The sequence below is a fragment of the Populus trichocarpa genome, chromosome 10 (assembly GCF_000002775.5).
Source record: "Populus trichocarpa isolate Nisqually-1 chromosome 10, P.trichocarpa_v4.1, whole genome shotgun sequence".
NCBI classification, from domain to species: Eukaryota; Viridiplantae; Streptophyta; class Magnoliopsida; order Malpighiales; family Salicaceae; genus Populus; species Populus trichocarpa.
In genome coordinates this window covers 17,051,093-17,074,139 of record NC_037294.2, presented here as the reverse complement: position 1 = coordinate 17,074,139, position 23,047 = coordinate 17,051,093, and the positions used below count along the sequence as shown (strand labels likewise).

The window sequence follows — 23,047 nt, the reverse complement described above, 5'->3', positions numbered from 1 at the left end:
ATCAGAACCAGGCGAAAACACACTGGCACTGTTGAAAAAACTGAATTCACTCCATGTGTCGGTCCATCTTAATAAAAAAAAAAAATGGTGAATCCATAACCCTGTCAAGCTCAGATTGAGAATTTTTTTTTCATTTAATCGGCAATACACTGTGAATTTAATGAAGAAACTTTCAAATCGCTGGATTGACTCTAATGGATTTCATTTAGTTTTTTTTTTTTTTTTTATCTTGGCAACCTTGCTAAAATAAAACGAATAAAAGTTAATTATAACTTGATCTTATACTTTATCAAAACAAGTTTATTAATGTATAAAAAACAATTAAATAGTTTTAAAAAGGCATTTTTTTCCCATTGATATTTTTATCTTAACGGTTTTTCCTCTTTCTTGAAATAAAAAAAATGAAAATGGATGAAGATGGTTAATGTGTTATAAATGGATTTTAAAAAAGGATTAAATATATAGTTCCTGAAATGAAACTATGAGATTAATTAATTAGTTTGGTTAAACTACAGGAATTAATATATAATTAACTCAATAAAGAAACACGAAAATCTATTATGTTTCGATTCAAGATATACATACACACACATGTATACATATAAAAGAAAAAATGAGGGTTGGGAACCCTACAGAAAGCAAAACCAAAACCTCCACAGATATTTATCTAACAAAAGTTTCAACTAATCCAAAAAAGCTTGATGCAGACGGGGTAGCAGATCCAGGTCTTTCGGGTGCTGGAGGATTGCATAGAGACGATTGGGGTCGATTCCTTGAGGGTTTTGCTGCTGGGGTTGGCTTTGCGAGCAGAGTTCTGGGCAGTCAAAATTGGTCTAGAAATGGTGTGGAGATTTCACTGATGAAGAAGCAAGACGAGGCTTTTACTTTTATTAGTTAATTATAGATTAATTTATTGTTAACACTTTAAATTAATACCATATAACTATTTAATGTTTATAATCAATATCATTCATTTTCATTCAAATATTTAATTTGTATTCTTTTTATCATAATTCAAGAATAAACAAAGTATAATAAATAAATATTTAAATAATGCTTAGCAGATATATTTTGCCTATTTTTATTCCTAAGGACAGGAATATTCTTGTCAGAAGGAATTGAATCCTTTTTGAAGCCCAATTTGTAGGTTGTTCCCTTTTAAATATTATTTTATTTTTCCAGTTTAAGTTCATTTTGTGGCCATCTGCTTGTAAAAAAATGTGATTAATAATAATGGAAAATCATTTATACTATCATGATAAAGGGAAACTAATCACTCTACAATACTACAAGCATTAATCCACTTTGTTTACGTTTAGAACCAACAAAAAAAAAATATTTACAACCAGCAATAATAAATGATAATCAACTCCGGTTGCTGCCTCAAAATTCAATCTTGAAAGCAAGGCAAATACTTCAAGAAACACAGACTTTAATCTTGCCAGAAGACACTGAACAGAAGGGCTCTTTTAGTTTACAAATCTATTGCGCGATCATTGAACTGACCGAGCTTAATCAGTCTCCCCCAGGCCAGGAGGCGGCTCAGGGGTGTGGCGGTTACTGGCTCCTGTTCCTGAATAATCACTGTACTCTAAATTAACTCTCCCTCCCGGCACCTGGCTTTGTGATTGTCTGTATTTTCAGTTATCAAAATAAAACATAGATCAACTTGTTTGCATCTTTCCTTGGTTTAGCATATATTAAAGAGCTCGAGCCCGTGGACAGAGCATTTTAAGCAGGCGAGTTTGTGGGTTTAATTACTTGATGATGTTGAGGTAGCATTCAAGAAGATAAGCTGAGAAACTACCAGCAGAATTACTAGTGAATGGAGGAAACTGCCTACCATTTGTAGCTGCTTTTGAAGTATCAGTGTTCCTTAGACATGATGATATTTAAAATGCATGTTGCTGAGACATTTACATTCCAGCCTGTTTGAATGTTGTTTTATCCATCTAGATTAATTCAGAGGCGAATCCATGGTTATGGTTTAGTTTAGTGTATGATAAAAATGAAAGTAATTTAAATTTTTAATACTTTATTTTTCTCCCCTAATTAGAATAGGTGCGTGGTTTCAAATTAAATCAATTGTCAGATTTGAAACATGAGAGGTCATGTTTCTAGCTAGAGTACCCAAATCCTAGCTAGTGACCCCACTCAATTCGATAAGAATAATAATAATCATATTTGTAGTTATTGCAGATTAAATTTTATGTATCATTTCCTTGATGATCTCATAAAATCATATGAAAAATGTCAAAAAGAAAAATCCCATGAAAATCTAATGCAGATGGAGAGGTAAGGATCGAATTTTGTAATTAGATTATGAAATTAAAGGGGAAAATAAATAAATGCGAGAGGAATGCTATCTCTGCGAACTGAGGGTGATAACAATCGGAAACTGTTTTAATTATTATAGAGATTATTATTTTATTGTTCTAATTTGTATCTAATATTTCTTTATTTTATTTATTTTGTATAAATAAGGATATAATGTTTTATACCGTAAAAATTTTAGTATATTTCCTTCTCGTGTTCCTTTTCTTTTTTCTTCTGTCTACATCAAATTTAATATAGTTCAATATTAACATGAAGATTAAATATTTTATTTATTTTGAAATCTAAAAACCCTAAAAAAACAATTTAACACATGAAATCGGTTTTAACATGACAATTAAAAGTGATTGAATGACTCCATTGATATAGATGTTTGAGTCGGCCACTGTGGCCCAGGCCATCAAGGTAGAGAGAAAAGCGCTTCTAGTTAATGGAGTCTGTCTACCCACCTTGGGCTGGCTCTCTAAAAGCCCCCTTTTTTACCTTTCCTTTCGGTGGCAAGAAGCATCCATTCAAGGAGTTCCATCTTCAATTCTTCATCAAAAGAACTCTAGGTGCATAATTCCATAGGTCAAAATGGAGAGGGGCAGATGAAATGGTCAATCTGTGATGATTGAAGGAGACTCGGCTCCCTTGTCCCATCTGCAATTAGTGGAGAACGTTAAATGGAGTGGTCAAAGGAATTTACAAACTCCTCCTTGCCCCACCACCACCTCTTGCCGCGGGAAGTGGCAAGGAAGAGAGAAATAATAAGCAACGGCACTAATTAGTAATTACTAATAATCCTGTCGGTCTGATACCGTTGTTGGCAAGTACTTTCCGTTGTCTACGAGGGTGATTGCGTCATTATGATCTTGATCTCTGTCCTCGTAGTTTGAAAACTACGAGGACAAATCTTAATTCCTCCGTCTACAGAGTTTACGCTAAATTATTATTATTATTGTGAATGTTTCCCCATATTGGTAATTTCAACTTGTAAGGTCTGGTACACTACACTCTCTTGTTATTGTAGCAAAGTAATACACACACACATACATACATACATATACATATACATATATGTATGGGCACCATCATTGAAGAAAAAGACCCTTTACAACTACAAGAATTTAGGGGGCAATTATAAAAACAAAAGATTATTTAAATTACATTTGAAAAGTTTATATACTTTACTCGTAATAAAACTACATAAGCAAAGGAGCGTAGAACCCTCGCATTCGCTTACGCGCGGCGCTACTGGCCAGTTATGCAATCCAATATTTATGGTCAACCTCAACTTCCTCGTTTTAATTAATCAAATATACAATATGCACGCACATATGGCTCTTGACAAGAATTTGTGGTCGGTCCATGATCGATCACATCCGTCTTCCCACCCTATATCTTGTACTGACTGCTGTATTTATTTTCACTACGTATTTGAGCACTTTATTATAACCGTGTTGTCATTTGTGGTCGGCCAAAAGTCAAAACTGCGGTGCTCAGACATTATAATTGACACATACAAGAGCCCTGTTATTGGCCATTGCATGCACTAGCATTCATCAGCAATATCCATCCTTCGCCGCCTCAGATGACATGCTCTGCTCTAATGGCAGTCCCACTTCCACTTCTTTTCACTTTCCACTTTGCTTTTTCATCGCACTAAGTAAATATCTAATCCTCTTCGGCTATTTTTATATCCCAGCGAGTCTTCGAGTTCACATGGAAAATAATTCTACGATAACTGGGCTTCCAAGAATTGATACCATATTGATAAAATCAAGGGCGGAGGAGTATAGGAGGCTAAGGTGGGCTGTAGCCCAGGTTAAAAAAATTATTAAAAAACTTAATACTCTCCCTGCATAATCTTTACATCATATCTGTGAAGGGAATTAAGGGTCGCTTGAACCGCTTGCCTTCTGCCTGCGTTGGTGATATGGTAATGGCCACTGTCAAGAAGGGGAAGCCTGATCTCAGGAAGAAGGTTATGCCTGCTGTCATTGTTAGGCAGCGTAAGCCTTGGCGTCGAAAGGATGGTATTTTCATGTATTTTGAAGATAATGCTGGTGTCATTGTGAACCCCAAAGGAGAAATGAAAGGCTCAGCAATTACCGGTCCAATTGGAAAGGAGTGTGCTGATCTTTGGCCTAGGATTGCAAGTGCAGCTAATGCTAAGAGCTTTAATTTGTCTGTTCCTTTTCTTTGGGAATCATACTCTCGTTAAATCCTATATGTTTTTGTAGGGTTAATTTTAGTTGTGTTTTTGTTATTTTAACTAAATTTTATTTGGAGCTTTATATGCAGTAATGAACTTTATGGATTTTGTGCAAGAAAAAAAAAATTTCGGGGTTCCGCCCCGAACCCCAGCAGGGAGCGCGATGCCTTTGTTTTTTTTGTAAAAACCCACTCCTTACAGAGATTTTGTCTTCTATCATTTATTAAAATCCACTCTTTTACCTTTATCAATACTCGAGAAACACCATAGGATTTTTATTTTCTTCTTCTCAACAATATCGAGTTTTAGCTTAGGTTTTGAAGAAAATTTAAACAGAGAGTCGCAAAGAATGCAAAACCATCACGATCAAATAAGAATTTCCAAGCTCTAACTTAGCTCTACAACAAGGATAAGTAACAGTTTATAGCCCAAGATAAAAAAATTCCTAGCTCCGCTCTTGGATAAAATCGCTCAGGTTCTAACAGCACGATGAACAATCGATGATGGCATAGTTGCGACTCGGCAGGATGAGTTGCCGAGTCTACCAATTACGTGGTAGTGAGTATAGCAAAATTATTATTTAACTGGCAGGAGAGAACATGGTTTTATTTCTTAAATAAAATAATAACTTTACAGAAACAAGAATTTTATATAAGATTCTCTCCCCGACGCAAGATCCGTATTTTATCATTTATGGATTTACATATTAATCTGTGTGAAACTTTAATAGAAAATTCCATTTGTAAATTGTTTTCCAAAAAAAAGAAAAAGAATTGGCGATTACTAAAATAATTAATTAGCTGAACTTTAACAACTTAACAATTCTTTTACAAGCTTACCGAGATTTTGCAAATATTAATTAGGATCAGTTAAACAGGGGTGGGAACTTGTTGAGATTTATTTATCGTTTCTAATCAATCATAGTATTTATTTTCTTTTTTGTTTATAATTTATGACAGATACTTCAAAAACTACCATATAAAGTAGCCCTTATTTAATTTCTTTGATAAATGTCATTGATTTTTATTGTTTTATAGCATAAATTAATCATGAATAGAGTTTCATAAATATATTAAATAGTACTTAACGATTGCTCCACGAGCACTCGTTTACTTTTCTCTATTAATAATTAACATGTTAATTAGGAGAACTTTATTTGGAAAACAATGAGCATATTGTAATTCTTTTAAAGTAAAATTAATGGGTGAAAACCAAGAGAAGCAAGTGACTAAATTAACACCTTTTGCCCTAGCTTTATTGGATGATAAAATAAAAGTATTTTTAATTAACTAGATTATAATATATTGGATACTGCGCGGATAAAATTATAAAGTTTTTGAGGTGAAGTTTTGTAGCGGTACAAAAAGGAAGGGTGATATAAAAAAGCTACAATGATTGTATTTGTTTTTACATTGAAAAAATATTTTTAATTTTTTTTCTAATTAATTTTTTAATATAATGAATATCAAAAAGAATTTACAAAGATTTATTCCTGTCCTCCCACCTTCATCAACTTGACACGTCGCGGCAACCAAGAAAGTTATATCCTTCCTAACTGAGCATGGGGCAGCCACTAGAAGAAGATTCTTTTGCAAAATAAAAACCCTACGCATTGATGAAATCCGACGGGAGATGTTTCCGGCAGTAATCATGTTATAGTTATGAAATACGCATGGTATAAAGGATATATATAAAAAGGAAAGAGAAAATAAATTAAATAAGAAAATTCTTATTAATATCGGGTATATTTTTTTTAACTAATTCTTATCATTTAAGATATTTCTTATTATTTTTAATAATATGTATGATTCCTGTATGACACGTTGCAAGATATGAGTTGTTAAGGGAATCAACGGCACGGATGTGTCAGATGACCTTTTCACTTCGCTTTTTGCAGGTGGGTCATGTAAGATATGGTGGTGATGTGGCAGGGGAGCAGCTATTAATTCCTTGTAGCTGTGCAGGACAGCAAGGTGGGTCACGTGCCACGTGCTTACATGGCAAGTGGAGCTTGACAGCTTGTCAATATCTCAACCCAAAAGGTTGTTAAAAAACTCGCCAAGACTCCTCGCCTTTTGTCGCCATGTTAATATAAACTATTTATATGCTATGTTTTATTTTCTTACAGAAATGCCGTCTTAGCTCAGCTGGTAGAGCGCATGGCTTTTAACCATGTGGTCGTGGGTTCGATTCCCACAGACGGCGTTTTGCTGATTAATTTTCTGCTAGTTACTAATTAATTTTAATTTAATTATGTCAATTACATTCTCCAATATGTTAGTTTTTTCTTTCTAATTAATAGATTGTGGCGTGAACACAGTGAGTACATAAATTTTAAATGCCCAACTCCCTTGAATTCTAATAATTTTTAAGTTATTTTGTTTTAGGTAAAATATTTTATAAATATAAATTATTTTACCTGTAAAATACTTTTTTTAATGATGATGATGATTATAAGTGAAATAATAGTGGTAGTAGAGAAAGTAACAATGAAGTGGTTGGGTCGTAGCAGTAATGAAATGATGATGATGAAGAATGAGAATGTGGTGAGATGATCGTGGTAATGGTGGTTAAAATAGTTGGATGATATAATAAATAAATTACTATATGTAAAATATTTTACTGAATTTAACAAGTTGAAAATATTTTTTAACAAATAAACTAAGTTTGAAAGGGAACATAAAATACTTTTTATTAACTAGTTTTTTTATAAATTATTTATTAAAATAAACATCTTCTATTCAATATTGTACGCAAAAATAAAATAGACTCTGAAAAGTGACTAGGATAGGAAACCTATTCAAACTTCACCCTTGGTAGACTTGGACTCGAATTCCTTATGGTCTAATTCAACTTAATTTCCAATGGAACACAAATCAAAATCTAGATTTTCCATTCCCTAAAACCAATTCAAATAAAATACAAGCTATCGTGTAGCCTGGAGCTGGAGAACGAGAGTCAAATTTTAGGTTTATTTGAAATCGATTTACAAAAGATGTTACACTGTAGCTATAATTATCTCGAGCTTGATTTGAGCTAATAATTTTTCTCTAGAAAACTCAAGGGCAACTAACCGAATCCAAGCTTGGTATCGAACTTGAAATCCACGATTTATTTACCTATAGAACTACCATGAACTTTGATTTTATGTTCGAGGGGTTGGTCAAGCCCCTCAGGACCAACTCCGGTGGATCCCCGAATGAATGGAGCATCGGAGATGCTGACATGGCAGAAGAAAAAAAGAATGGGACCGGGCAGCATTATCCTGGCAAGCAAATGTGGGGAATCCAAACAGCAAGCTTAGATCTTAAAGGCCACATAAACTTGTGGCTCACAAAATTTTGCCTTTTTTCTGATGTGGCATTCCCCCACTTTGTTTAATTACTTGCCACCAGCAAACAGATTACTTTCAAACTCTTTCTTTCTTCCTCTCTTCCACCTCGTCCGATCCCCAAAAATACACTACTAAAAAAAAACCACTCACAGCACAAGCTGAGAGACAGGGATTGCCTCTTCTTTTAGCTAGAGAATGTCGGATTTGGCGATCAAGTTGTTTGGGAAGACGATTCCACTGCAAGTCAATCAGCTGGAGGGGGATGTGTCTTGTGCTATTAACAAGCACGAGTCTTCCTCAGGAACACCAGTTGCCCCACCCGAGCCTGAGGAGTACTGTTACACTGCTACTACTTGCTTGCACGAAAAAGACAAGGAAGAGCAAGAAGGCAACCACAGGGTATGTGTATTTTGTATGTCGACTGGGATTGCATATTTCTGAGTTTGCCTTGATTATAAAAATTATTTTGTTACTATTTGGACTTCTAATCTCAAAACGAAGAAATTGTTTGTGCGTCCATTTTAGTTCATCCATGTCTTTTGATTTTTAGGAGGTGGAACACTCATTGATTTATGGGAATCGGACATGAGATTCTTCTACTGTTAATACTAGAATTTCAAAATAAAGGAACTGTTCCATTCTCTCCTTTTTCTTGGCGGCACAGAAGGGTTTTTAATCTTCGCCTTCCACTTTTATTATTTGTCGTGTTTTGGCGATAACTATTACTAAAATTTTCCCATATGTACTTTACCCTGTGCTTATTTTTTAGAAGATCTTCGTTCAGACTTCTTTTAAAGCAGAATTAGTAATGATGAATTGCAGACCACCAGGCTCTATATCAGTATTTCACCATTACTTTCCATTTTGAAATAGTTAGGAAGATTGATCCACTTATTTCCTCCATCGAGGATCATATGATTTTGTCAGATTCCTCAACTTTTCATACTTATCACATATTTTCTCGGTCCAGTCTTTCCTATTGGATCACTGTTCTGTTTTGCCATCTCTGGCATGGCACTGCGTGTCTTTTAGGGAAAGCTTTGCGGTTCATTAGACTGATCTTTACTAGCGGCAACTCGATAACATCTAATGGTTTTGCCTCTGATAACGGCTTCACGAAAAGTTTTTTTAGTACTTGGGATACTCGAACTATTTATTTCCAATTGAAAATGAGACAGAGTTCCGTGTGAAGTTGTTTTTAAACTCTGTACTCCTACAGAGTTTTATTTTAACTAAACTGATTGTATTTCAATTTCAATCCCACCTATTCCCACCTGCTTTTGGCTTGAAAAATTGTACATACAAGTACACAACTCTACATAAGTAAGTTGTCTCTATTTCTTCTCATTTTTTTTATTTTTTTTTGACATTTTAGGAGTCTTCAGGAGAGGAAATTGCCAACGAGAAACAAGAAGATGTTACCTCGTGTCAGATCACCGAGGATTCAAAAGATCCAACATCATCAGGAATTAGTGAGAATCCAAAGACTCCCTCAGTTGAGAGGGAAACTTCATCACTGAAAAGCAGTAAGGATGAAGAACAAAGGGAGACAAGCATCTCACAAGAAAAGACTCTGAAGAAGCCTGATAAAATACTTCCATGCCCTCGATGTAATAGCATGGATACTAAATTCTGTTATTACAACAATTACAACGTCAATCAGCCTCGTCATTTCTGTAAAAAGTGTCAGAGATACTGGACTGCTGGAGGAACCATGAGGAATGTGCCTGTGGGAGCAGGACGGCGCAAGAATAAGAGCTCTTCAGCTTCACATTATCGTCACTTAATGGTATCAGAAGCTCTCCGAACAGTTCAAGTCCATGCCATGAATGGAGTTCATAACCCCTCTTTCGGAAACAACACCACTGTCCTTGCATTTGGTTCCGATTCTCCTCTTTGTGATTCTGTTGCCTCTGTGTTGAATCTTTCAGAGAAAACGCAAAATAGTGTTCGAAATGAGTATCACAGGCCTGAACATAGAATCTTTGTTCCTTGTGGAGGGGCGGGAAGTAATGGGGATGATCGCTCAAGTGGATCTCCCGCCACAGCTTCGGATTCATCAGAGAAGGGATGTAATGGTAATTCGAGAGAAGCAGTTAATAAGGATTATCAATCCTTTCCTCCCCAGGTTCCCTGCTTCCCCGGGCCTCCTTGGCCATATCAATGGAACTCTGCGCTGCCTCCACCTACGTTTTACCCCCCAGGCTTTCCAGTATCGTTTTACCCTGCACCAACTTACTGGGGTTGTACTGTCCCGAGCCCTTGGAATGTACCGCCATGTGTATCCCCTCCATCAACCTCTCTAAAGCACTGTACCCTAGACTCCAGTCCTACTTCTACACTGGGTAAACATTCAAGGGATGGCAGCATCCTTCATCCAGCCTACTTAAAAGAGCCCTCGAGGGAGGGCACCAAATCAGTAAAAGGTGTTTTGGTTCCGAAGACATCGAGGATTGATGATCCTAGTGAAGCTGCAAAGAGCTCTATATGGGCGACCCTCGGGATCATGAGTGAAAAATCCAATTCTATTAATGGAGGAGGTCTCTTTAAGGGCTTTCAATCAAAAAACGAAGACAAAAATGACATGGCTGGGAGAACTTCAGTGTTGCAAGCGAACCCTGCTGCATTGTCCCGGTCTCTCAATTTCCATGAGAACAATTGATGAGAGATCGGTTAAGTAGTACACTTTCTGCAATAATTGTAATTACATGAAATGGAGTTTTTCACAAGTCTAGTGCAGCTTCACTCTCAACAAATTTGTGTTCCCTTTTACATTAGAAGGTTGACACTTGACATCTGACACGACCAGAAGGCCACCTTACTGACAAAGAATTGCTATACAGGAAAACCAGGAAAGGGTTTCCCTATTTTTACCCTCTAGAAGAGCATAGCCACCTCTGACTGGAACACATCCTGATCTCCGTCTCCCCTGCCACTTTATGTCCAGCTGTTTTTCCTTGTCCATCTTAGATGGTATTATTTTACCAAGTTATTCATGTACACGGTATCCTTAAAGTTTATATATTTATATAAATCAAAAGTGTGAGACAATAGTTGAAAGAAGAGAGATTCTTGGATACAACAAAACCCTACTCTTTGCAGGATAAACTCTTAAATCTCATTCAGCACCTGACTTTCTAATGGCACTTCTAGCTTGAAGAACGATCAAAACAAAATAAAATTTGCAAGTCTTGCCTAGTGACACCGAGAACTCCCGTTCTAAAGTAGGTATTTTGATCCAGGGTTTTTTCCTTCTAGAAGGGATTTGACCCTAAAATCTCATGATGGAACAAGCAGTCCATGGATTCCCTTCAATACTGAGTGAATCAGAAGTCATATCACTCTACATGGGTTCAAGATGCTGTCATTCAGTACAAGTCATTCCTTTGTAAGATCCAAGGCCATGGTATAACATGGAAACTAAGCAGCTTTTATGATGCTTGTGCAGTAAAAGGTCTTCTTCATTATTCATCCAACTAAATGCCACTCATGGTCCCTCTCCCTCCTATTTGTTATATACAAAATCAAAGGGCTCGGAGTGGAAAAGGTTACTGCGGGCACTCCCGCATTTGAACAGATAAACTTGAATTTTTATATGCTCGAGAAACCCAAGCATCTTTCTCTTTCATGCCCAGGGAATCCAAACAAGCAACAACACCAAAAGGTGGAAACGCTAGGGAAAAAGTTTTCCTCTGCTTCCATCTTTCTGCCAGCCTTTTCGCTCTCTTTTCTTTTGTATTCATTTGCCACAAATTGTGCAAGGGGTAACCCATGTTAGCTAACCCTCTTGTCAAAGTGATGTTCGCCTTTCTCTCTGTTCGGCCTTCATTGATCGATCAAGATCAACTTAGATACGTATGTCCCTGCTCTATCAGCTTAGGTGAAACAATCAGATATTTCATTGTTGTAATCAACAGCAGAGGGCCACAATTTATGCAAAATGTTACTAGTTGTTTTGGGACCCAAAGCATGTGATACCATCCCGCAAAAGATATTGGGCCACATATATATATATATAACCATCTTTTTTTTTTTCTCTTTCTTTTTGTTCCTTTTGCTTTTATTTTATATGGAGAAAGATATTCTTGTATTGTATTTTCCTGCTATAGTTTCGTGACCTCAGCACAACTAAATGCCACTGCAACCTAGCAACTCCAGCATTATCTCCCCGGGAATTGATCGATCATGATGTGCGAGAGCTCAAGCTTCGCATCAATTCCAACTTTTCATGACTGGAATCCCTCATAAAATCTCTCAATCTTGTGGTTCTCCTCCAAGAAAAACTTACTTTCTTCCATCGGCTTTTAACTAATAGCATCGCGGTAAAACTGTATTTTTTCTTTTTTCTTTTTTCTTTTAGATTTAAATTATTCTTTTATATATTTTTAACGTTTTGATATTAAGAATAAATTTTAAAAAATAAAAAATATTATTATTATATGTGGAAACCTTTGATAAAATGTATCTCCCACTAAAACTACTTTTCCGGGTATTGGCGCAATGTCAACTTCCTTCCTAGTACTATTATTTCAGTGTATAATGTCATGCGATGGCAATAAATTGAAGACCTCTTTTTTTAGATATTGATAAACCCTTGACTTAGATTTTGATATATAGGTCAAGCTAGAGCACACTTCATATATATATATATATATATATATATATATATATATGCTCCGGGGCAATATCCACCGCATGATATATATTTTTATTATCCATATGTAATAATGATAAAACAGTAAAAATAATCATCTAGGTGGGGTGGTCCAGTGGTAAAAGTTTGGGACCAAGAGGTTTGCTCTCTCTGTGGTGTCAGGTTCGAGCCTTGTGGTTGCTCATATGATGGCCACTGGAGGCTTACATGATCGTTAATTTCAGGGCCCGTGGGATTAGTCGAGGTGCGCGCAAGCTGGCCCGGACACTCACGTTAAACTAAAAAAACAAAAACAGTAAAAATAACTTTTTGATGGCTGCGTAAACTAGAGATGCAGCAGCAAGAGAGAATATTTGGAGTGGAGGTAGTTAGAAAGAATTGCATATCATGAGCCTCGCAGGGTCAAGTAGAAAAGGACAGAGAGATAAAGCGTAAAATTCATATTTATCCTAACTAGCGATAAAGCATATATATATATTGACATTTTTTTAATGTAGTAAAATATACTAACAATTAGAATACTAAGGTGGTGGTGGACGAAATGGGCAGGAAGAACAATCAACTTTCAAAAAAAAAAAAACTTTAAAAAAGCGGAAATGCATTTAAAAAGAAAAGGCACTTTTACCCATTTTAAAAATATTATTTAAATGAAAAAATAAAAACCCAATTTCTCTCTCCCACCACCAGATCGACAGGCCAGGAATGGTGTTTCTGTTCCATGAAGATTGGCTGTTGACGAGTGGCTTGATGATAAAAAGGCATGTGAATTATCATGGCTATTTTCTTTTTGAACCATCCAATACTAGTGGGTTGGGCCCATGATCTCCGAAACACAAGCCCGAGATGAGTCCGGTGTTCGAATAATCCACTAGATCAATGGTCTTTGATCCTAACCCTTGCTTGGGCTGGTCAGTAGCCATCATACCCAGGCCCACTTTATCCCGGTCATGTTGTTTTATATATATATATAAATTTCGTTTTCTAATAAAACAAAAAAAGGAGGTTGCCGACGGTGAAAATTATTTGATCCATTTTATTTTATTTTTGAGTTTAAATATTAGAGTCAACATCCAAGATAATTTATTAGATTATTTTAATCATATTAGATAGACATATTTTTAAAATCATCTGAGGAGAAACTTAATCTCAATTCATACATAAATCGATTTAAAAATACCATTATTACAGAAAAACAACTCGAATTGTAATCATTGCCAGGCTACAAGGACATTTTCACAAGGACATCCCTTCTTTATCCAGTCTACTCACGTGAGATTAATCGAATTACCAATTTAAATCTAAGTTTTTCAATTTAAAAATATTTTTGCACTTTATATTTTTTTAAAAATTACTTTTACGTCTCTGTTCATGTTCTATATAAAAACTCAAACAACTCCTCCTTATAGTTTAGATTGATAGTCTCATTTTCATCAACATCGTCACTCTAAATTGATTACCGCTTTTATTTCTATTAAGTATCCTTGCTTTGATTAACGTCCTTTATCTTGAGCAGAAAGAGTTTCAACCATTAATCCATAAAAATCACAACCTATTGATATCAAATCCGTGTTCTTAGAGAGGAAGGCGATGAACAGTACAGACGATGAACAGTACATTCCAACTTGAGAATTCTTTATTCTTTTTTTTTCCCAGCAGAAAATTATTTATTTTTCTAGGTTTTATGTTTTCATACGTCCAATCATATATGACAATTATACCTGCATTTATGAAAGACTTTATTTTCATGTAGATGGCGGTGGAGACGATTAGAAAATACACGATTTACTTGGACACTAAGATAGGTTAGAGTATCTCTAACCTGATGAACTTCCATGCCCAGAATTAGACATACAAATGATTTATTAAATTTTCAACATATATATCTAAAAGAATTTGTGGGATTTTTTTTTCAAGATTAACTTCATCTGATAAATATAAAGAATAGAAGTTTGGAAAGCTCCCATCTAGCGAAGGATGCATCCTTACATCCCTTCTATTGGTGAGGTCTGAGAAAGAAGAAAAACAAGAATTTACAGATGATTGTTTTACTACTTAGTAGACAACATGGAGTAGCTTCTTGGAATTATTTTTAACCAAACACAAAACATTACCTTCTCAGAATTCATCTTACTATAAACTTTGAGCAAATCACTCCAAATCTCAATTTCCTGTGATTGTTTGATCAAAGTTTGCAACAGCCAGATCAGCTTTTTATATTGTTACCAAATAATAAATATTTTTCCTACCAAATTACGCTAATTTCAAGATAAGCAAACAATAACACAAAGTTAAGATTGCCATTCTTTTTTCTTTTTTTTTTAAAAGGCGGGGGGTAGAAAGGACGAAAGAATGAAATATAAATTAGCTGGTTAATGTTTGCGTGTTGGCCCATGACAACAGTATATCGAAACTCATGTCATCATATAATACGTTTCTTGCATCGGCAGGTAACCATATGCATACAGAACTTTTTGTACAGAAGTAGACAGTTGCGAACAGATACACCCCATGTGGGTGGCATGAAATCACAGAAGATTCTGCCGATGAGGAAACGAAAGGAATGGATGTTCAGCAGTTCCCATCATCAACGCATTAGGAGAGTGGGTGGTGTTTGGTTCTGTTGCAGGGTTTGTGCCTGAATTTTGCAGGCCCATGAGAAAAGGATGTTTGATACAAGTTTCAGCTTCTTGTTTTGTGTCTTTTTATTAGCACCAGCGTCACCTCCATGATCATCAACATCCTCTTCAGCTTCGCAGTAACAAACCAAACAACCTTCCCCCTTCAAAAAATAAAAAAACCCCAACATTTTAAGGTCAAGCTAGCTCCAACTATCTTCAGCCTTTTTTGTTAAAACTTTGTGGACAACGTGAAGTAAACAAAACACTAAGACTTTCATCCTAGTGTCGTCCCCTCAGTTTCACTTTTAAGCCCTTTGAATTTCTCCCCCGTCCATGTTTTATTCAGGAGTAATTAACGATATTGTTTACATATTATTTACAAACTTAGTCACGTCCAATTAAACTCTAATGGGCCATCTCCACTATAGAATATGCATCAGTTTTAAATTTTAATTTATATGTTAATTATACAAACAATCCCTCCCTTGTCCTCCGACTGACGTTTTTAAAAAATGCAAATTCTCGTTATTTTACATGTAATGTTAGAGACAACACTTTTATTTTTTAACTAATTAATGTGGCATCATCATACGAGGAGAGTTCTTCAAATCATGCAGAGGTGGATGTAATAAAGGATTTTCTGTTTTGTATTCTATAAATCATCACCTAGGTTTTTTAGATGATGATGGAAGAATATATATATTATGATGGAAGAATCACTCTGGAAAGTATTGGTAATCTTGGACCAAGAAAAGAAAAACAATTAGCTCCCCTTCATAATTTTCTGGAAGCAGTTTTATACTGGTATGGGTAGAAAAAGAAAAGAAAAAAAAAGCAAACGACATCAGTGAATCATTGCTCCAATGTTTCAATCAACATTCATGTTCTAGAAATTGGAGTGTTGAGATTCAAGATTTCCTTCTTTCTAAGTAAAATACATAAATAAATAGAAAGCCAGTGACTAAAGATAGAGGCTTAAAAAAGAACAAGAAAAATAATGGGGAAAGAGGAAACGAATACAGAAAGGATAATACTCATCATTAATCAAGTTTATTTGTTTTACCCTTCGAAAGGGTCTCATGTGAGAGCAGAAGATTTTACTACACAAAAAAGAAGAAGAGGAAGAAGAAGAAAAAGATGCTGGGGCGACATGACATCAAAAGACTGATGCAGATTTTATCTTCTGCCATCCAACTGCAACAATTAACTACAATCCCTTCACCTTTTCCTCTAATGGCCTCTCGGTTATATTGGAGCACATCCACATTAAGCACCTCTCTGATATGATTTCTGCGAAAAACAATAACCCTTTTCAGCCTTTTTTCTTTTCTTTTCTTTCGCTATACTTCTGACTTCATGTGGCTCCTACCCCGAGAAAGTCAATGAATGGTGGTGCAACAGTCTCAAAATGGCCGCTAACTCTGCTCTGATCTGCCACTGATGGTGATGAAGGTGATGGCTGACTGACTGAAACTTCTTGAGGTAATGTTGACGCTGTAAAATCTGAGAAACAATAAGGGTTTTGGTAGTTTGACTGTTGCGTTGCCATTAAGTATGGAGGGTAATGTTGGGGATAAAAACCAGAAATGTGGGGCTCTTCATTTGGCCTATCCCATGATCTGGTTTGGCTGAACATGCCCAGCATGTCTTTACTTTTGGGATCTGCAACAAAACCCAAACCAGTCACCAAGATGAAAAGAACTGCTAGTAGTTAAAAGAAAGAAGCATGCCCAAGTTTATACAGAATTTAGAGCAACAAAAAAGTTAGTGGAGAAGGTTTGTTTAAGTAAGTGAACCAATGGAGGTAGGCTTGGTTTCAACTGTATAAATCGAAGAGAATAAAGCTAGGAAATGAGTTAGGCTTCCCAAAAAGAAACCAACGAGGAAGTAGCACAGAAACCCAAACAAACTCAAGAATACACCACATAAACAAAAAACAAAAGAGAATGTAAAGAGAGGGTGAGGATTAAGGGGGTCACAAAAGACGCACATACCAAAGAAGAAATCAAAAGGTGTCTGTTGTGCACAAAACCCACTTTGAGGGACCTTAATGCTTGAGACTGCTTCTCCCTCAATGGTCATGTGGGGGGATCCATTTAAGCCGTTGTCAACCCCACCGCAACCAGCACCATTAAAGTTTACAATTCGGTAAGACGATAAGTTATTTAATCCTCCAGCACTGGGGATGTTGGGACAACATGGTGGTTGTTCTGCTTTCATGCCTGCATCTCTACCGACAAAGCTTGGAATTTCCTCCATTCTTCTGTTGACAGATTGACTTAGCCTCCTTCTCCTGTAAGCACTTGATTGTTCTCTAAATTTTCTGGCCATTATGACATGCCAGTGGTTCTTGACTGCATTATCAGTTCTTCCAGGGAAAAGTCTTGCTATCATGGCCCATTTGTTACCATAAAGTCTATGAGTTTGCATTAGTCTCTCCTCTTCTTCTTCAGTGAAAGCTTTTCTGTTTATCCTTGGATCCAGCTGGTTAAACCACCTTAACCTGCAGCTCTTACCTTCACATAACAATAATCAAAATGAGCCAAGCAGAAACTAGAAAATAAGATCCCTAAAGCAAAGGAGAACTCAAAATGGAGACAAATGAAAGTGGCAAGATTTGAACAGAGGTTTACAATTTCTTTTTCTTTAGTAATTTTACCTGATCTACCTTCCAACTTCTCAGCTATAAGGTTCCAATTTTGAGGACCATAAAGAGCCACAAGTTCCTTCAGCTTGGTATCTTCTGCCGGCCTCCAATGCCCTCTTGCACAAAGCTTTGACTGCCCACTATCTGTTTCCCTGCCACTTATCATATTTTCATTAGGGTTCTCTTCATGTGATGAGTTAGCATTGTGATTTATAGTCTCATTGTTCTCTCCAAATCCATCACTGCAATCAGAGACCTTAACCTCCGCAACAGCATCACTGCTAGCATGATAGTTTGCCATGAAAGGAAAACCCCAAGTGAGCCTCCCGTTTTCCATTTCATGAGAAGAAGAGGCAGGTGTTGTCATTCCAAAGTTGGGACTAAGAGAGAGAGAACCAATGTCTGTATAAACCATCCCCATTGAAGAGCAAGGAGAGGAAGAGGAAGACGAGGGAGCACTAGAAGAGTAACAAGCAAGGACATTTCTGCTGTTATTATATGGTGTTGCATATAGAACACTCTTCCTGGCCATGCCTTCATTTCTTAATTTCTCTGACAGATGCTGTTACACAACTGTACATAAAGTCATCATCCTGTGGGAGTCTAAACTCTAAAGATAAGAAGCTAAGTTTGACAGAGAGAGATGAAGGAATGGATGGAGAGATGCAAGTTAAGTCTCTTGAAAACAGCAAGGATCAGCAAGGGTGCTTTAATTAGAGCTATATCTTTCTTTGTCTGCTGTGAGACTCCAGGGAGGGGAGAGAACTGAGAAGGCTTAAAAGTAGTTAACAACCCCCCCCTGACTGACCGTTTTATTTAACTAGCTAGCTAGTACCTCTCGTGTTATTTTAATGGTAGTAGTATTTCCTTCCTCTTTTTTGAATCATCACACGTGTGAAATTGAGAGACCCTCTCTCTCTCTTCTCTCTTCTCTCTTCTCTCTTCAACTGTTGAAGGTTCTTCCTCCTTGGGTTGTCTCTCTCTGTATTGACAAGAAAGACTAGAATGTGCAAGGGCTGCTAGCTTGGGCTTGTACAGGTCTAGACACCTTTCTTTTCAAGGCAGAAAATGAGGGCTTGACATAACAACCCCTGTCAAGCACCAGTAAATAACCTAGCCCCACTTCAGCTCCTCTCTCAATCTCCATCAGTTTATCCGTTTATATATGTCTATCTTGTGTTTTTACTTCGAGAGAGGCCGGTTTAACCTGGGTTTCAGATAACCACCTGAAGTTGACCCAACAACCAAACCCCTATGCCAAATCATTACTTTATTAATATCACTTCTTGCACAACTAATTATAACAGTCCAAAAAGGCTATTACCTTCACGTCATCTTAATCCCCACCCCTTCTGCACTTCTCCCCCGTCTCTTTCATGGAGCCCCATCTCTCTCTCTCTCTCTCTCTCTCTCTCTCTCTCTCTCTATATATATATATATATATATATATATATATATATATATATATATATATATATATATATATATAATGCTGCTACAAGAAAATTTGAAGTTACTCATCTTGTATGGGCGAGAAACTCGTTAATGGTCGTATGCAAGTACGTGCTCCATCATATGGATAAGATTTCGCTCAAATACTTTTTGGATGGTGATGCTGAGATTTATTTTTTTGGTGAGATGATATATTTATTTGAATTTAATCATGATATATATCAGTGTTAATATTTTCCTTTGGAGGATTCCCTCTCTAATATATGTAAATGTAAATGTATAATCTTTCATTATACATGACAGGTTCAAAAACTCTTGGGGGCATGGCCCCTTGGTCTTAGAATCTGTCTATACCAAAAAACATCACCCTTTTACTCTTGTTTCCTCTACATGAACAACCATGATCTAGTAGTTGTGTACTCAATAATTTCTTTTAATGAAATTATTTCAACTTTTAATAACTTAAATATAATAACAGGAAATGATTACCTTGCATTACATGTGTATTTCAACTTTTATCGTTTAAAATGATTAAAAAAAAATGGCTGTAAATAACTTCAATTAAACCGGTTTTTTATTTAAAAAAAGGGTGGCGCCTATTTTCCATGTAAGGAATGTCCTTAGACTGCACTTTCATTCCTTAAAATACTTGCGCCATGAAATACAAGAAGGAAAAAAGAATAGTACTTAGGAAGAAGAAGTATCCTTATCTATCTATTTATTTTCACAGTTTTCACTTAACTAACAGGAAAATCCATTAATAGACAGTTCATTTACTGCATGTGCTCACAGAGTAACAGGAGTGTACGATCCTCCTTGCTGAAGCTTTGAAAACCTGACTGCTTTCCATGGGAAACACTCCAAACTAAACTACCCCAATGCAATTGTCAAGAAACCCACCATTTGCAGTTACTTCCACCCTCTCTCTACACGCACCTTGGGGTCATAGGGTCCCAGCCAGTGTAGCCTGTTTCTGTGTCATTCTACTCACTGTTTCCCCTGCCTTCTTGAAACTGTGTAACTGCTACATACCAATGTCATTTATGGCGCTTATGAACACGTGAACTTGCTTGTGAGACGATATCGTTTCGGACTGAAGTCATCATGACCATATGTATTGTTAGAGAGACCCAGAAGTTGCAGCAGCTCTTCTGTTCCTAATATATATATATAGACACACACACACACACACACACATACATTAGAAATGGTATCATCAATCTTTTCGGTAAATGTTTGGTAGAATGTCCCGGAGCTTATGAATCCATTCAACATTTAACTAATTACCATACACTTTTTTAAACACAGTTATAATACCTTTAGCTACCCTAGAGAAAGTGCGTGTATATAATTGTTTTTTAAAGTTATTATTATTAAAAAATGTATTTAAAAAATATTTTTTTTATTTTTTTAAATTTATTTTTTATATTAATATATCGAAACGATCTAAAAATATATATAAAAAATTAAAACACAAAAATTCAAAATATTTTAAAAAATAGTTGAACCGCAATATCAAACAGGGCTCTAATAGATTATTTATTTATACGTTTAAAATTGTGTTTAACTTAAAAAAATATTTTTTAGTGTTTTTTTATAATTTTAATATAATGATGTAAAAATAAAAAAAAAATCTATAAAAAATTATTTTAATATATTTTTTTAAAAAATATATTTTAAAATCACCCATCAATAAACCCTTCCCAGGTAACATACCAATCCCAGTTTGCTGACCAACAGCAATAAAAACTAGAAGAGTCAGGTACCGGCAACAAGACGAATATACTGAGATAAGATATTTGCGAAATTTTTTTTTATTAAAAAAAACGCTTAATTTATAGTCTGAGACTCTGATGGTTGTGACTTGGTAATTTTTTATTTTGAATTATAATTCAAATGTTATTTTTATAAATAATCTAATGACAATATTGAGTCTAGTTACAGGTATATTTGATAATAAAAAAATATTTAACTTTTTTTTAAGAAAAGAGGTGATATAAATTAGAAGTAATAAGTTAAATAAAATAAATATTTTAATTTCTTATTAAAGAGAAATTTTGACTCGATTTTATAAATATTTTTAGTTTGAGTTAAAAAAAATCAATCAATTAAAATCATACGGAAAAAACCGAGTATTGAGCTGTAAAGACCCTGGCAGTTTTTCTCCTCTACTCTAGCTACCCTAAGAGTTTTTTTTTCTTCCATATATATATATATATATATATATATATATATATATATAGATTTGCTTCCAGTGATAGATTCATTGGCGACAACATTATTTCTCATTTTATTTTTCTTAGATAATATCGAATGTAGTGACTATGCTACTTGATTTGATGGTTTTTTTTTTCAGTTTATCTAACATTTTTACTCATTTTGAAAGTTTTTGTTTTATTTATTTGCCTGTGTTGTTTTTATTCTCTTGTTGGTGAATTTCTATGTTGCAGTGAATATATGTTAAAGTTTTTAATGGTTTGAAGTCTAAATTATCTGGACAAAAATGAATAGCCAAGAAGATTTTTCAAGATATCAAAGCTGCTGGGTGAGTTGTTAAAAAAGAAGAGCATAAGTTAGCCTGTACAAGATCAGATTCTATTTTTACTTGTATATAATCTATTCAGTACATTTTTTGAAGTTTATATAATGATATAATTCAAGCCATTTTGTATTAATATTGATATAATTCATATTGGCTTCAATTCGACATGTAGAAACCTCTCTCTCTTCTCTTATCAATGGAAAATCTCTGTTTTTGAAAAGAAAGAAAGAAAGAACGTTTATGGTATATAAATATGCGAAATCTTCGTTAATTTTGAATAGAGTGCTACTTCGGGAGCTTTTTCCTTCTTTGGCTGAAAGTGATCGAATCTTTATTCAAGGGAGAATGGGAACACCATAATCAACCAGTAGGAGAGCTATGAGGCCATCACAAACTCCAAAAAAAGAGCTAGAGCAGAGACTGTAGAACAGAAGGCAAACATAAACCAATAAAAAAAAAAAAAAACCGAAAAGATGAAAGCGGTAAAAACCCAACGATAACATGAAATAAGCAGCAAGCTCAAGTCTAACCCACCACGGTCTGCAATTTGCAGAAATGAAGCAGCGACAGCCCAGCAGAAAGAGCAAAGCAACAACATAATATATAAAAGTAATAAAACCGAGCGGTGAACGTAGGAAATAGAGGCCCTTCAAGGACTAAATTAAAGATATGGCTTGCACGGGACCTAGTAAATGGGGAGCTAATTGCAAACTCTAAAATCTGCAGAGGGACCATGTTGTATGTACACGTGTATACGTGTTCTCGTAGAAAAGCACTTGGTCTCAAAATTTTCAGACAGCAAACGGAACCAGGTTGCGGAAACATGGCATGTAAAAATATTGCAGTATATTTGCTCTCATCATTCAAATCTTTACCTCTGGTTCCGAAATAGAAACTCTGTGCTTTTCTTCTTTTGATCTCATCTGCCGTCTGCATCTGCCCTTCCATTCCCACGTGTGCCCTTGTTTTCTCGTGTGGAAGTAGACACACACACACACGCACACACACGGTATATGGTCAGTGTTTGCATGGGCCTCTGTATCTTCAATTATTGTCCCTGACCTGCCTCGTTACAAACTTAGGATGCCTCTCCTGCGCTGGTTTCCATGTCCTTGTATTCATCTGGAGCCCCAACACTCTCACCCAAAGAGCGTGCAGTCACGAGGCATGAGGAGTCCCTGGTAGGAAGAGAACAAGATTCCAATGTGTATGTATGTATGCATGCATGTATGTGCACCTCTCTCCCATTCGTATTTCAGATACAAAACT

At 35.7% G+C, this 23,047-nt stretch overlaps 3 protein-coding genes and 1 non-coding gene across 4 annotated transcripts; 3 read left to right on the top strand and 1 right to left on the bottom strand.

The window, feature by feature from the left end:
- The first annotated feature begins 613 nt into the window (after positions 1 to 613).
- LOC18102647 (uncharacterized) lies at positions 614 to 4,636 on the top strand. The gene is made up of 2 exons (XM_006378531.3): positions 614 to 877; positions 4,136 to 4,636. The coding sequence occupies exons 1-2, from the start codon at positions 614 to 616 to the stop codon at positions 4,538 to 4,540; spliced, it is 669 nt and encodes a 222-aa protein (XP_006378593.2). The 3' UTR covers positions 4,541 to 4,636.
- Positions 4,637 to 6,663: 2,027 nt separating this feature from the next.
- TRNAK-UUU (transfer RNA lysine (anticodon UUU)) lies at positions 6,664 to 6,736 on the top strand. The gene has a single exon. It is a non-coding gene; the product is annotated as a tRNA-Lys (tRNA).
- Positions 6,737 to 7,933: 1,197 nt separating this feature from the next.
- Positions 7,934 to 10,928, top strand: LOC7464583 (cyclic dof factor 3). Its single transcript, XM_024609336.2, has 2 exons — positions 7,934 to 8,264; positions 9,241 to 10,928. Exons 1-2 carry the CDS (start codon positions 8,061 to 8,063, stop codon positions 10,525 to 10,527), a joined length of 1,491 nt encoding a protein of 496 aa, XP_024465104.1. The 5' UTR covers positions 7,934 to 8,060; the 3' UTR covers positions 10,528 to 10,928.
- A 5,226-nt stretch (positions 10,929 to 16,154) lies between these two features.
- On the bottom strand, positions 16,155 to 18,869 carry LOC7492931 (uncharacterized). The gene is made up of 3 exons (XM_024610291.2): positions 17,797 to 18,869; positions 17,132 to 17,653; positions 16,155 to 16,799 (listed from the first exon to the last, which is right to left on the bottom strand). The coding sequence occupies exons 1-3, from the start codon at positions 18,314 to 18,316 to the stop codon at positions 16,492 to 16,494; spliced, it is 1,350 nt and encodes a 449-aa protein (XP_024466059.1). The 5' UTR covers positions 18,317 to 18,869; the 3' UTR covers positions 16,155 to 16,491.
- Between the last annotated feature and the right edge of the window lie 4,178 nt (positions 18,870 to 23,047).

Coding starts and splice junctions, on each gene's coding strand:
- LOC18102647 (XM_006378531.3), top strand. CDS start 614: ATGAGGGTTGGGAACCCTACAGAAAGCAAAACCAAAACCTCCACAGAT. Junction 878..4,135: donor TGATGAAGAAGCAAGACGAG/GCTTTTACTTTT, acceptor GGTGGGCTGTAG/CCCAGGTTAAAAAAATTATT.
- LOC7464583 (XM_024609336.2), top strand. CDS start 8,061: ATGTCGGATTTGGCGATCAAGTTGTTTGGGAAGACGATTCCACTGCAA. Junction 8,265..9,240: donor AGCAAGAAGGCAACCACAGG/GTATGTGTATTT, acceptor TTGACATTTTAG/GAGTCTTCAGGAGAGGAAAT.
- LOC7492931 (XM_024610291.2), bottom strand. CDS start 18,316: ATGGCCAGGAAGAGTGTTCTATATGCAACACCATATAATAACAGCAGA. Junction 17,654..17,796: donor GAAGTTGGAAGGTAGATCAG/GTAAAATTACTA, acceptor TGTTATGTGAAG/GTAAGAGCTGCAGGTTAAGG. Junction 16,800..17,131: donor ACCTTTTGATTTCTTCTTTG/GTATGTGCGTCT, acceptor GTTTTGTTGCAG/ATCCCAAAAGTAAAGACATG.